Raw genomic sequence first — 13,744 nt, 5'->3', positions numbered from 1 at the left:
TAAGAAATTATCCCCTGTAATTTCTATAATTTTGTCTTATTAAAGTTATAATATTTGTTATTTTTATGTCTGCAACAAATGCAAAAATGTTATTTTTCAACACTCAGAAAGTCACTGAGTCATGTCCTGGAGGCCAGGATGAAGTGCCTACCTGAGGGACGATCTCAGTGTGTTCTGGTCAAAAACACAGTGAAGGGTTGAGCAGGGCTCATTTTAGTGCCATTGTAAGCATGGGACTGCCTGAGCTGACATGTACATTTCCTCAGATGTCATATATGACATACAATAGTTGATAAGGGTGGAGGAGTGCGTGTTGATATACTGTCAGAAACACCCTGGAATACACAGCAGCATGGAGGGAAGTACAACTGGGGTCCACTGATAACAGAGCAAAAAAAAACATATTTTGTTTTAAAAATATTCTGAGCACAATAAACCTGCCATTAATAATATTGCACACTGTATACCAGTATATGATGTCTAAATTACAGCAACAATGCAGCAGAGAATGTCATAGAGTCATAGGCCAGAATTTTCGGGCCCTGTTGGTGTCGGACATCATGGCGGCTGGGGTGCAGGAACACACCCATTGGTCACTGCAATGGAGTGCAGATCTGCATGCATCTCCGTGTTCTGCTGGTCCAGGGTCTCCATGGCGTCCACCATCCTTCCCACGGAAACCTCCATACGCGCACATGTGGGCACCACTTCATCAGCGAGGAGGATACACTGCTCCGACTTGCATGCCATCTGCTGAGGGCTTCCAACAGCTCTGCGTGATGTTTCCACGCCTTCTGCTGACTCTCCACAATGAGTTGGAAGGCCGAATCCAGAGACTCATCATCTGACTCGGACCTCACGGATGCCTTGGCTGAGCCTGCCTCCTCCTGCTGTGGACATGTGTCCACGCGGTGACCACCAGATTATGAACCCGAGCCTGCTCTACATCTAGGTCCCATCGAGCTGTGGCTCTGCGCTGGTGGAGGGTGTGGGTAAGCGCTGTGATAGGTATTCTAGGCTGCTTATTTCCAGCACTTCAATGGAGGTGGTATCCTCTTGGCTGGCGGTGAGGATGTGGATGGAGCTGAGGGACTGGCTGGCTGAGTGTGTCGGTCGCTTGGCAGAGCTCCCTGTGAACCATAAATAGAGAAAATTAGTGTATGGCAGCAGAGTCAAAAGCAGGGGAGAGAGCACTCACAGTTGTGTGGAGAGAGGGATGATGGGGTGCACGATCCTCACATGGATGTTTGCTGCTGACCTCACCGTCACCACAGTCCTCACCAGTCAGCGCGATGGCATGCTCTTCAAAATGAGTGAGGGGCTCAATGTAGGCCACTCCACCCCCAGTCTGGGACCTCTTCCTGCTGTTAAGAATCAGCTTCTTCTGCATGAAAACTAATGGAGAGAGTGTGCACAGGATGCATGGCAGTGTGTGGAATATTTGTGTGGTGAGTGGAGACATGAGTTTGCGAGCTCCAGATGTGAGGGTGTGTGTTAGTGGTGTTGTAGCTTGAGGTGTGAGATCCCTGTGGATGTGTGATGGGTTTGGGAGTGAGAGTTGAGAGTGATGAGGTGGTTGACTTACCCTGGTGGAATGGATGAGAAGAGCATTCATCCTCTTCTTGTACTGGATGGCTGACCTCCTCTGTGCTTTGGTGGCGCTGACTGCCGGTGCCACTGCCTCCAAAGCTGGATTGGTGACTCTGGTGGATCTCCTGCAGCCAAATCAAGTGTAGAGAACATCACGGTGGCCTTCCACTGTGTCCAGCAGGCACCGCAGAGAGTCACGAAATTTGGGGGCTGCTGTCTTCTTTGCTTTCGGGGCCATCTGTCTCCTGGAGCAGTCCTGAGCTGTAGACATGAAGTAGGCACGTGCTCTGGTGAGCTTTCAATATTGTGCCCGGAGCGAGGAAGCGCTGAGGTCATGGCATGGTGGGCAAACCTGAGCTGGCCTGCCAGTGATCCGGCGTGTTTCCCACGGATGCATTATTAATGAGGCAGGACGCGCCGGGACAGGGACGATATGGTGTGAAAATCAACCATTGCGGTCGGCAGGTAAAACGTTCTTTTTCCTGCCCACTACTGCACTTATGTAAATTGGGATGATTCCGCCCAGAGTCATTTGCAGTACAGTGGGAGGCCATTCAGCCCATTGAGCCAGGCTCACCATGAAGCAATCCAGCCATACCCAATCACCTGCTCGTTCCCCGCAGCCCTGAAAGTTTATTTCCTTCAAGTGCCCATCCAATTCCCTTTTGAAATCATTGATCATCTTCGCTTCCACTACCCTCATCAGCAGTGAGTTCCAGGTCATTACCATCTACTGTTTAAACAAGTTCTTCCTCACATTCCCCCCCACCTGTATTTCTTGTCCAAAACCTTAATTTTTTGTCTCCTAGTCCTTGTACCATCAGCTAATGGAAGAATTTTTCTTTGTCTACCTTATACACCTTGTGCACCTCTATCAAACTTTGCTCCAAGTAGAACCCCAACTTTTGCAACCTAACCTTGTAACTAAAGTGCCCCATCCCTGGAACCACTCTGGTAAATATGTTTGAAATAAGTATTTTTATTACTATATAACAAAGGCTTTAGCAAAGCAACATAGCAACAGGAGTAGGCCATTTAGCCTCTCAAGCATGCATCATTAAATGAGATCATGGCTGATCTGTGACCTAACTCCATATACCCATCCTTCGCCCCATATCCTGTAACACATTTTCATAAACAAAAATTGAACAACTTCAAATTTAAAATTAACAAATAGCATGGTGGAGAGCCTTGTCAACCAAGCTGGGTGGGAATCCTCAGTTGTGGAAAAAGGAAGACATATCAGAAGCGCCAGTATGGAAGGTTGCATCATCAGAACAGATGCGACGGAGGCAGGGAAACTGGAAGAATATTATCTATGGTAGTGCACATTCATGAAATTCTTAACACCACTGAGTAATGGCAGCCTGTCAATGAGTAATATCAGGCCTTGATTAAATTATATCAGTCCCCAAGTAATCCAGGCACTTCAATGACTCATATGAACATATGAAACAGGAGCAGGAGTAGGCCATTTGGCCCCTCGAGCCTGCTCTGCCATTCAATATGATCATGGCTGATCTGTTTGTGTTCCGAATTCCACATTCCCATCTAACCCCTATAACCTTTGATTCCCTTGCCAAACAAGAATCTATCTACCTCTGCCTTAAAATATTCAATGACCCCGCCCTCACCGCCTTCTGAGGCAGAGAAATCCAAAGTCGCAAAACCCTCTGAGAGAAAAAAATTCTCATCTCTGTCCTATAAGGGCGACCCCTAATTTTAAAACAGTGTCCCTTAGTTCTGGACTCACCCACAAGAGGAAACATCCTTTTCACATACACCTTGTCAATACCATTCAGGATCTTGTATACTTCAATCAAGTTACCCCTCACTCTTCTAACTTCCAGTGGAAACAAACCCAGCTTGTCCAGCTTATCCTCGTAAGACAAACAGCTCATTCCAGGTATCAATCTAGTAAACTGCCTCTGAACCCCCTCCAATGCATTTACATCCTTCCTTAAATAAGGAAACCAAAACTGCACACAATATTCAAGATGTGGTCTCACCAATGCCCTGTATAACTGAAGCATAACATCCTTACTTTTATGAGAACATAAGAAATAGGAGCAGGAGTAGGCCATTCGGCCCCTCAAGCCTGCCCTGCCATTCAATAAGATCATGGCTGATCTGCCCCAGGCCTCAACTCCTCTTTCGTGCCAGCTCCTCATAGCCCTCAACTCCCCAATATTTCAAAAATCTACCTCCTCTTTAAATTCTTTCAGTGATCTAGCCTCTACAGCTCTCTGGGGTAGAGAATTCCAGGCATTCACTACCCTCTGAGAGAAGAAATTCATTTGCATCTTAGTTTTAAATGAGAGTCCCCTTATTCTGTAATTATGTCCCCTAGTTTGAGATTCCCCCACTAGTGGAAAAATCTTCTCAACATCTACCCTGTCAAGCCCCCTCAGAATCTTGTACGTTTCAATGAGATTGCCCCTCATTCTTCTAAACTCTAATGAATAAAGGCCTAACCTGTTTAGCCGTTCTTGATAAGTCAACCCCTTCATCCCAAGAATCAGCCCAGTGAATCTTTTTTGAACTGCCTCCAACGCCAGTATATCCTTTCTTAAATACGGGGACCAAAACTGTACACAGTACTCCAGGGACGGCCTCACCAATACTTCCCTATTTTTAAAATCCAACCCCCTTGCAATACAGGCCAAAATTCCATTTGCCTTCTTAATCACTTGCTGCACCTGCATACTAACTTTTTGTGTTTCATGCACAAGAACACCCAGATCCCTCTGTGCTGCACATTTTTGGAGTCTCTCTCTATTTAAATAATAGTCTGCTTTTTGATTCTTCCTACCAAAGTGCATGACCTCACATTTTCCTACATTAAACTCCATCTGCCAAGTTTTTGCCCACTCACTCAATCTGTCTATATCCCCTTGCAGATCCCTTATGTCCTCATCATAACATGCCCTCCCACCTATTTTTGTATCGTCTGCAAATTTGGAAACATTATACTCTGCTCCCTCCTCCAAGTCATTAATATAGATAGTAAATAATTGAGGCCCTAGGACTGATCCTTGTGGCACTCCACTAGTTACATTTTTCCAACCTGAAGAAGACCCATTAATCCCGACTTCCCAGCATGGATCAAATGAAGCCCGTCCCAGCAGAACAGCTCTATGCTTCGCCAGCAATGGTGCCAGTGCCTATGAATCAGAACCCATTTCTCCCACACCAATCTTTGAGCCATGCATTTACCTCTCTAATTTTATTTACCCTACGCCAATTTGCACGTGGCTCTGGTAGTAATCCAGAGATTGTTATCTTTGTGGTTCTGCTTTTTAATTTAGCCCTGAACTACTCGTAGTCCCTCAGTAGACCCTCTTTCTTAGTCCTACCTATGTCATTGGTACCTACATGGAGCACAATAATTGGATCTTTCCCCTCCCACTCCAAGTTCCTCTCCAGCCCAAAAGAGATGTCCTTAACCTTGGCACCAGGTACACAACACAGCCTTTGGGACTCTCTGTCTCTGCTGCAGAGAACGGTATCTATTCCCCTAACTATGCTATCCCCTATTACTACTACATTTCTCTTTCCTCCCCCAACTTGAATGGCGCTCTACCACGGTGCTGTGGTCAGTTCACTCATCCTCCCTGCAGTGTGCCCTCGCCCACACCAGGAGCAAGAATCTCGTACCTATTAGACAAGGGCACTGGCTGAGGCTCCTCCAAAGCTAAATTTTGGATCCCCAAACCTGCCTCACTCGCAGTCACACCCTCCTGTCCCTGACCACAGTCCAAATTTGATGTAAATAATCTAAGAGGTGTGACTGTCTCCAGAAAAACAGTGTCCAGGTAACTCTCCCCGTCCCTGATGTGTCGCAGTGTCCACAGTTCGGACTCCAGCTCATCAACTCTGAGCTGAAGTTCCTCAAACAGCCAACACTTGCTGCAGATGTGGTCACCGTGGATTGCACCAGAGTCCCCCAGCTCACACATACTACAACAGCAACACAGCCATCTCTATTGTATTTAATTAATTAATTTGGATGTTAAATATTTTAAAATTGAATTTCTTAACTATATTCTTCAGCTGTAATAACATCTCCTCATTTAAAACACTTGGCTAATCAAAAGACACGGCAGAGATACCTACCAATCACCTATCTGTTTTCCTTTGACGTCACTTTTCGGCTCTGACAGGTAGAAATAGGTCCTTCGCGCACACTCTCCTCTAGGTGCGGCTGACTGCTTGTCCCAGGGTCCTCCTCTTGCACTCTCCTCTAGGTGCTGCTGACTGCCTGTTCTGGGGTCCTCCTCTAGCACTCTCCTTAATTATGTTCAATTCCTCTTGTAATGAAGGATAGCATTCCATTAGCCTTCTTAATTATGTGCTGTACCTGTATACTAACTTTTTGTGACTCATGCACTAGGACACTTAGTTGTTCTCTGTTTAAGTAATGCTCTGCTTTTTTATTCTTCCTGCCAAAGTGAATAACTTCACATTTTCCCACATTATACTCTATCTGCCAGATTTTTGCCACTCACTCAACCTATCTATATCCATCTGCAAACTACTTATGTCTTCTTCACAACATACTTTCCTACCTATCTTTGTGTCATCTGCAAATATAGCTACCATGCCTTCGCTCCCCTCACCTAAGTCATTGATGTAAATTGCGAAAAGTTGAGGCCCCAGCACTATACCCCTGCGGGACCTCACTAGTCACATCCTGCCAATCAGAAAAAGGCCCATTTATGTGTACTCTCTGTTTTCTACCAGCCAGCCAATCTTCTATCCAAGCTAATATGTTACACCATGAGCTTTTATTTTCTGCAATAACCTTTGATGTGGCACCTTATCAAACGCCTTCTGGAAATCCAAGTACAGCACATCTACAGGCTCCCCTTTATCAACTGCGCATGTTACTCCTTCAAAGAATTCCAATGAATTGGTTAAACCTGATTTCCCTTTCACAAAACCATGCTGACTCTTCCTGTTTACTTTGTGTTTCTCTAAGTGCCCAGCTATAACCTCTTTAATGATCGATTCTAACACCTTCCCCACCACAGACGTCAGGCTAACCTAGTTTCCTGTTTTCTGCCACCCTCCCTTCTTGAATAGAGGGGTTATATTTGCTACTTTCTAGTCTGATGGAACCTTTCTAGAATCTAGGAAATTTTGGAAAATTAACAGCAATGCATCTACTTTTAAGACCCTAGGATGAAGTCTAGAAGGACCCAGAGACTTGTCAGCCCGCAGCTCAAACAGTTTGCTCAGTACCACTTCCCTAGTGATTGTAATTTCACCAAGTTCCTCTCTCCCTTCCACTTCCTGATCTACAGCTATTACTGGAATAATTTTCGTATCTGCTATAGTGAAGACAGGAGCAAAATATTTGTTCATTTCATCTGCCATTTCCTTATTATCTATTAACTCCCCACTGTCACTCTCTAAAGGACCAACACTCACTTTACCTCTTTTCCTTTTTAAATACTTGTAGAAACTCTTGCTATCCGTTATTAAATTTCTAGCTAGCTTCCTCTCATTCTCTAATTTCTTTCTCCTGATTAACCTTAGTCATTCTCTGCCGTTCTTTATATTCGGCCAATCATCTGACCTGTCACTCATCTTTGCTCAGTTGTATGCTTTTTCCTTAAGTTTGATGCTTTCCCTAGCTTCTTCAGTTAATCACAGTTGGTGGGTCCGCCCTTTAGAATTTTTCTTTATAGTAGGAATATACTTATTTTGATTGTTCTGAAATATTCCCTTAAATGTCCGTCATGTTCCCCTTCACTGAAGAATGTTAGCCATTAAATGAAAAATGCCTGGTCTTTGTTGAGTAATATTAGCCATTCATTCATATCATAAGAAATAGGACCAAGAGCAGGCCATTCAGCCCATGGTTTCTGCTCCGCCATCCAATAAGATCATGGACGAGGTCATGCCCTTTACAGGCATGAAGATATTACAAACTTTAAAGATATATTTTTAAAAATGCACACCAAAAGCTGTTTGAGATGGCTGTAGCATATCATGTGACTTGGTAGTATGCAGCTCCAGACAGTCCCAAGTCGAATATGAAATGGATTTCATCGACCTTTCATTGAATTGTGATGGCTCCTCATCCCAAACACAAAGACCTTGGCTGTCTGAAATTCTCAGGGTGTGAAAAGCCACAACACAAAATATTTACCTAACCCACCACCATATTTGGAAAAGGACATTGTACCTGTCATAGGTCACATGGGTAAGTTGGCCATGTTCATTATCTGCTTTTTAAAATATAATAGCAGATGATGTTCTGAGACAAGATACCATCAGAAATACCATCTAAGCCAATAAACCAGCTCAAGACAACTATGCAGCCAAGGTCATATGAAGCTATACATTGAAAGTGGGACGAGGATTCTCGCCTAACCTGTTCCAACTTCAAGTTCACCTGACAGCCGACCTCCTGGTCTACTACAGAAAGCAGCTTAATGAGAATCCTTTGCTTTAACAAGACCTCCACTCCAGCTAAAGTATCAATTCATCTAAAAAGCTACAGGCCTGCTACAAAAGAGACTGAAATCATTCCAAATTGGAATTGTATTGGTTTTTTCTTCATCTGTATATCCTTGCGTGTGTGTGAAAGTTTGTGAAAAGATGTCACATTTAAATCTCTGGGGCAAGTGTGTGCTAGTAAATAATCTTTTTTATTATTAAACTCACAAAAGCTTGCTGCAGGAATTCATTTAAATTGGGCAAATCACTCAGTGGAAGAAAACACACTAACCTCACACATTTAACACTTAGACAAAGGGCAACAATAAAATACATAAGATAAAAGCAAAATACCGCAGATGCCGAAAATCTGAAACAAAATACAGAAAATACTGGAAAAACTCAGCAGGTCTAACAGCATCCATGGAGAGGAAAAAAACAGAGTTAACGTTTCCAATCCTTTTGACTTTTTTTCAAAAATAAAATACATAAACTCTGTGGTGACACTAATCGGACTGTGGTCTCAATTCCAATTGCCTGCCTGTCTCCCCCATAACCCTAGACTCCCTGTGTAACTCAGCCTGGGATATATTGCACAACCCAGCCTCTACTCTCTGGGGAAGAGAATTCAAAAGACTAAAGACCCTCTGAGAGAAGATATTCCTCCTCATCCACATCTTCAATAGGAGACCTCTTATTCAGAAACGGTTCCCTCACAGGGTGACACATCCTATCAGCATCCATCCTGTCAATCCCCCTTCTGGAAGTAATATTGACCACTCGATAAATAATATTCAATCACCCAACGAGTAATACTGGTCCCCCGAGCGACTGATATCAGCCTCTCAGTGTCCGGAAGCCCTGGTGCGTGCTGGGGGTGGTCTTTGACCCCAGAACTTGACGTAATTTCCGGTCCGGCCATGGCCGTTTCCATAGCGATGAGGCCTGGTCTGGGCCTGGGCCTGGGCAGCCTCCTCCTCGCCGCCTTTGTCCTCCTCACGGAGAGCGGCCCGGCTCTGGCGGTGGGCCCCCCGCAGTGTCCGCAGCGGGACCGCTTCGAGGAGGAGCTGGTGCTGAAGCCGCTCAGCTCCGGGGACCTGGCCGCTGATTTCCAGTTCCGGACCCGTTGGGATGTGGAGCTGGGGCCGCGGGAGAGCAGCAGGAGCAAGGGTGAGGGAGCCCGGGGAGAGCGGGTCCCGGGTCTCGAGCCCGGGGATCAGGGGTAGAGCGGCTTGTGGGGGTGGGGGGAGGGGGGGGTTAGAGACTCGCAAGCGCGGGTGGTGTGGTGAGAGGGGAGAGACAAGCCCTGACGTCGGTGGTGGGCTGGCACCGTCCGTCAGGGGAGGGTGGACATCTCAGTCAGGTGCTGATGGACTCGGTCAGTCGGAGGTGATGGGTTCTTTCAGTCGGAAGTGATGGACTCTTGTCAATCGAACAATTGCAGCTGTTAGGAGGAGGAAGAGATGGGCACTGCCAGGGGGAGAGATTGAAACGGGGGTGGGGGGGAATGATAAGCAGTGCCAATGGGGAATGTGTTGGCAGCGCTGGGTATTGATGGGATAGGAGATGAGCATTGACGCGAGGCCTGAGTGACTGTTATAGGCTTGGACTGTGCTAGGGCAGGATTTGACAGATTACATGGTTAGTACAGTTGATGGAAGGCTTCCACCTCAAACAACAGTGCTGCTTCTGTGTAAGAAGTTGATGAGCTTCAGGAGTCTCGCAACAATACAACAACTACTTGTATTTATATAGTGGCTTTAACACAATAAAACATCCCGAGTTGATTTACAGAGGTATTATAAAAGAAAATATGACACTGAGTCAGAGAGATGGAGAGGTGTAAGGATGGAATCCCAGAGCTTGGGACCTAGGCAACTGATGGCACTGCTGCCAATGATGGCACACTTACAATCAGAGATGCTCAAGAGGCCAGAAATAGATTACTGATATCTTGGAGGGTTGTGGGGCTGGCGGAGGTTCCAGAGATAGAGAGAGCCATGGCCATGGAAGAATTTTAAAACAAGAATATCACTCCAAACTTGTGCTCTATCTTCAAGAGAGCATTTTCAACTTGATAACAGTAGCATGATGTACTTTTGGTTATAGCATTGTCACTGGCACTATCTAAGTGTCTATACATAAGAGGCATATTGATCCACCAGTGTAATTTTTTCCCTCTCCCTGTGGGGTTCTGATGGCACCTCGAATTTTGGCTAACACTGCACTATTTTAGAGTGTTAATTTGCATAACTGATGTTAATGTCCAGCTTCTTTTTGCAGTCTCTCATTACAGGCTCTTTCCAAAGTCACTGGGACAAGTAATCTCCAAGTTCTCCGTTCGTGAGCTACACCTCTCCTTCACTCATGGTTTTTGGAGAAGGGGAGTATGGGGGCAGCCTTTCCTGCAGGCCCCGCCTGGAGCGGAGCTCTGGGTCTGGTTCCAGCCATCAGTGTCAGAGTGAGTGATAGACTACGTCCACTTCTCAGACCTTTATCTGATAACATATTAAACCCTTTAGGTCTGGACGCAGATGCTGATGGTTTGTCCCATTATAAATTGCTATGTCCATGTTTTTGATTGAAACTACCTATGTAAACTTCTTATGCTTTAATTATACCCACCTCCTTTCCCTCCTCTCTTGTACAGTGGTGTTACATTTTCAGGTGGGAGAGACAAAATGGGGAACTACAGGCAATTTAGCCAGAAATCAGTTTTTGGGGAAAATGCTGGAATCTATTATTAAGGAAGTTGTAATAAGGCACTTAGGAAATCATAATATGATTAGGCAGCGACAACTTGATTTTATGAAAGGGACGTTGTTATTAATAACTCTGCAAGAGATTTTTGGGAGTGTAATTAGCAGGGTAGATAAAGGGAAACCAGCAGAGGCATAGTGTAGATGTCAGTGTATAAGTTGAATTTTGAAGCCTTGAAAAATCCCTCCAAAAACGAGGGTCAGTTTAAATGCCAAGCATAAGACTGATGCTGCGGAGTGAGTGTGGGTGGTTGCCATCTTTATTGTTCACCACATGAGGTCTGTTCTGTATGGGCGTGTCTTAAACTCCTGTGCATCTCCGCAGCACAACCTGTATCTCCTGCTTGAACCCTCGCACACAGCTATAAGGTAACGGTGAGTAAAACATTCATTTTTTTTCGTTATTTCTTCATGGGATGTGGGCATTGCTGGCAAAGTCAGCATTTGTTGCCCATCCTCAATTTCCCATGTACTGAGTGACTTGCTAGGCCATTTCAGAGGGCTGTTAAGAGTCAGCCCCATTTGCTGTGGGTCTGGAGTCACATGTAGACCAGACCAGGTAAGGATGGCAGATTTTCTTCCCTAAATGGCATCAGTGAAAAAGATGGCTTTTTACAGAAATTGATGATAGTTGTCATGGTCACCGTTACTGAGACTGGCTTTATATTCCAGATTTATTAATTGAATTTAAATTCCACCAGCAAGGTTCCTTGGTGGCCTTTGAGTCCATGTCCCCAGTGCATTAGCCTGGGCTTCTGGATTACTAGCAACATTACCACTCCCCTGGGGGGTGAAAAATGGAGGCTGACTACTAATTCAAGCGTAACATGTTGTGGCTGAAAGGGGGGATTGATTTATATGCTACAACACGATTTTGGGGGCCAAAAAAATGGGGTTGTCTAATATGACGGGTTGACTTATAGGCCACGATCTATGGTATTTGGACTTTCAAAAAACATTTGAGTGTCACGTGATAGGTTACTGTGGAAGATAAGAGCTCGGAGGATTGGGGTAATATACTGCAGGCATAGAGAATTGATTAAATAAGAGAAAACAATAGGAATAAACGGGTAACTTTGAGGTTGGCAAGCTGTTACTATTGGAGTACTACAAAGATCAGTGCTGAGGCCTCAGCTATTTACAATCTATATTAATGACTTAAATAAAAATACTGAGTATAGCGTATCAAAGCTTTCTGATGATATAAGCTAGCTGGGAAAGTAAGCTGTGAGGTGGGCACAAGGAGTATTCAAAGGAATATAAACAGGTTAAGTGAGTGGGGAAGAATCTGGCAGGAGGAGTATAATGTGGGAGAAGGTGAGGTTTTTTACTTTGGTAAGTGGAATAAAAAATAGTAATTTTTATAAATATTTTTCAAATGTTGGTGTTCATTTTGTGTACACAAAACACAAAGTTAGCATGCATTTACAGCAAGTAGCTTGGAAAACAAATATGTTAGTCTTTTTTGTGAGGAAGTTGGAGTGCAAGAGTAAGGAAGTGTTGCTGCGGTTGTATAGGGCTTTGGTGAGACCATACCTGGATTACTGTGTACATTTTGATCTCTGCATCTCAAGAAGGATATACTTGCGTTGGAGAGGGTGCAACGAAGACTCCTAGCTTAGGAGGTTTGTCGTGTGTGGAGAAGTTGAATAGAATGGGCCTATACTGTCTGGAGTTAAGATTGAGAGCTGATCTCTGAAACATAAGATTATGAGAAGGCTTGACAGGGTAGATGCTGAGAGGCTGTTTCCCATTGCTGGAGAGTCTAGAACTAAGGAACAGAGTCTCAGGATTAGGAGCGAACCATTTCGGACTGAGATGAGGAGAAATTTATTTGCTCAATCTTTGGAATTCTCCACCTGAGAGAGCTGTGGATGCTCAGTCCACGAGTATGTTCAAGGCTGAGATTGGTGGATTTTTGGACTCTCAGGAAATCGAGGGATATGTGGGCAGGAGTTGAGGCCGTAGGTCAGCCATAATCTTATTGAATGATGGAGCAGGCTTGAGGGGCCAACATTAACAGGAGGGTATAATTAAACCATAATGTGTTTAGAAAGGCAACTTCCCCAGGAAGTTATAATGAAAATATAAAAATAAGGATGGAACATATGAATGAAAACTGAATTTCATCTGCATCCCCTGGCCTGTAACCCTCCTTTAGCTAAAAATATTTGATCTTGAGTGCCTGTGTATAAGAATATGATGGATTGCCTAATAATATATTAAAAATCTTGCCTATATGTACTTACCCCACAAACAGACTTCACTTTCAATTGTCACAGTTTTTGGTCTTGCTTTTTCTGCCAGTGTTTCACATTGAAACGCTTGCGCATCAGTTATAATGAAAATTCTCAAAATAAACTGGAGATTGTTTCCAGTGGTGTAATTGTAACTCCACTGTGTTGACAGCTATGAACAATGCCTCTGGTTTTCTTTGTTCACGAGTTTTCCCATCTCTCCTGACTTTTTTTTTTGGAAGAATATACTTTATTCATAAAATATCTGAAAGAACATTACAAAACATTTCTAAATGGCCATCACAAAAAGTGCAATCAGATTCAGATTTTATACATGGATCACGAGGTACTTCAAATCAATCAATGAATATTACAGTCATTTCAATATGCTCATTACAGACAGTCAGACGGTGCAATGGTATTGGGTATACTGACATACATCATGTTGCACTCAGGTGCTTCAATACAAATATAATACGTTTAGCATTTAATGCATACATTCATTGTGAGTCGTATAGCCCGAGGGGTCTATACAATTCCCAGCCCCTTGGTGCACTATGGCAGGAAGGTCTTAGACATCGACCGTTTCCCATTTAGCCTTTGTGGCGCTGCCTCAAGCTTTAGTGCCTTCCCCAGCATGTAGTCCTGGACCTTGGAATGTGCCAGTCTGCAACACTCGTTCGGGGACATCTCTTTGCACTGGAAGGCCAA

The 13,744-nt window shown here is 44.3% G+C and overlaps 1 protein-coding gene across 1 annotated transcript in view; it reads left to right on the top strand.

Annotated features, from left to right (window-relative positions):
- Positions 1-8,926: 8,926 nt before the first annotated feature.
- pigt (phosphatidylinositol glycan anchor biosynthesis, class T) overlaps positions 8,927-13,744 on the top strand; it is a 34,174-nt gene continuing 29,356 nt past the window's right edge. The window contains exons 1-2 of the mRNA XM_078555469.1: positions 8,927-9,207; positions 10,321-10,498. Of these exons, the coding sequence (XP_078411595.1) occupies positions 8,958-9,207; positions 10,321-10,498 (428 nt within the window). The 5' untranslated portion in view covers positions 8,927-8,957. The remainder of the gene's footprint in view (positions 9,208-10,320; positions 10,499-13,744) is intronic.

The sequence above is a fragment of the Cetorhinus maximus genome, chromosome 13 (genome assembly GCF_964194155.1).
Source record: "Cetorhinus maximus chromosome 13, sCetMax3.hap1.1, whole genome shotgun sequence".
NCBI lineage: Eukaryota > Metazoa > Chordata > Chondrichthyes > Lamniformes > Cetorhinidae > Cetorhinus > Cetorhinus maximus.
This window is presented reverse-complemented; position numbering and strand designations above follow the sequence as displayed.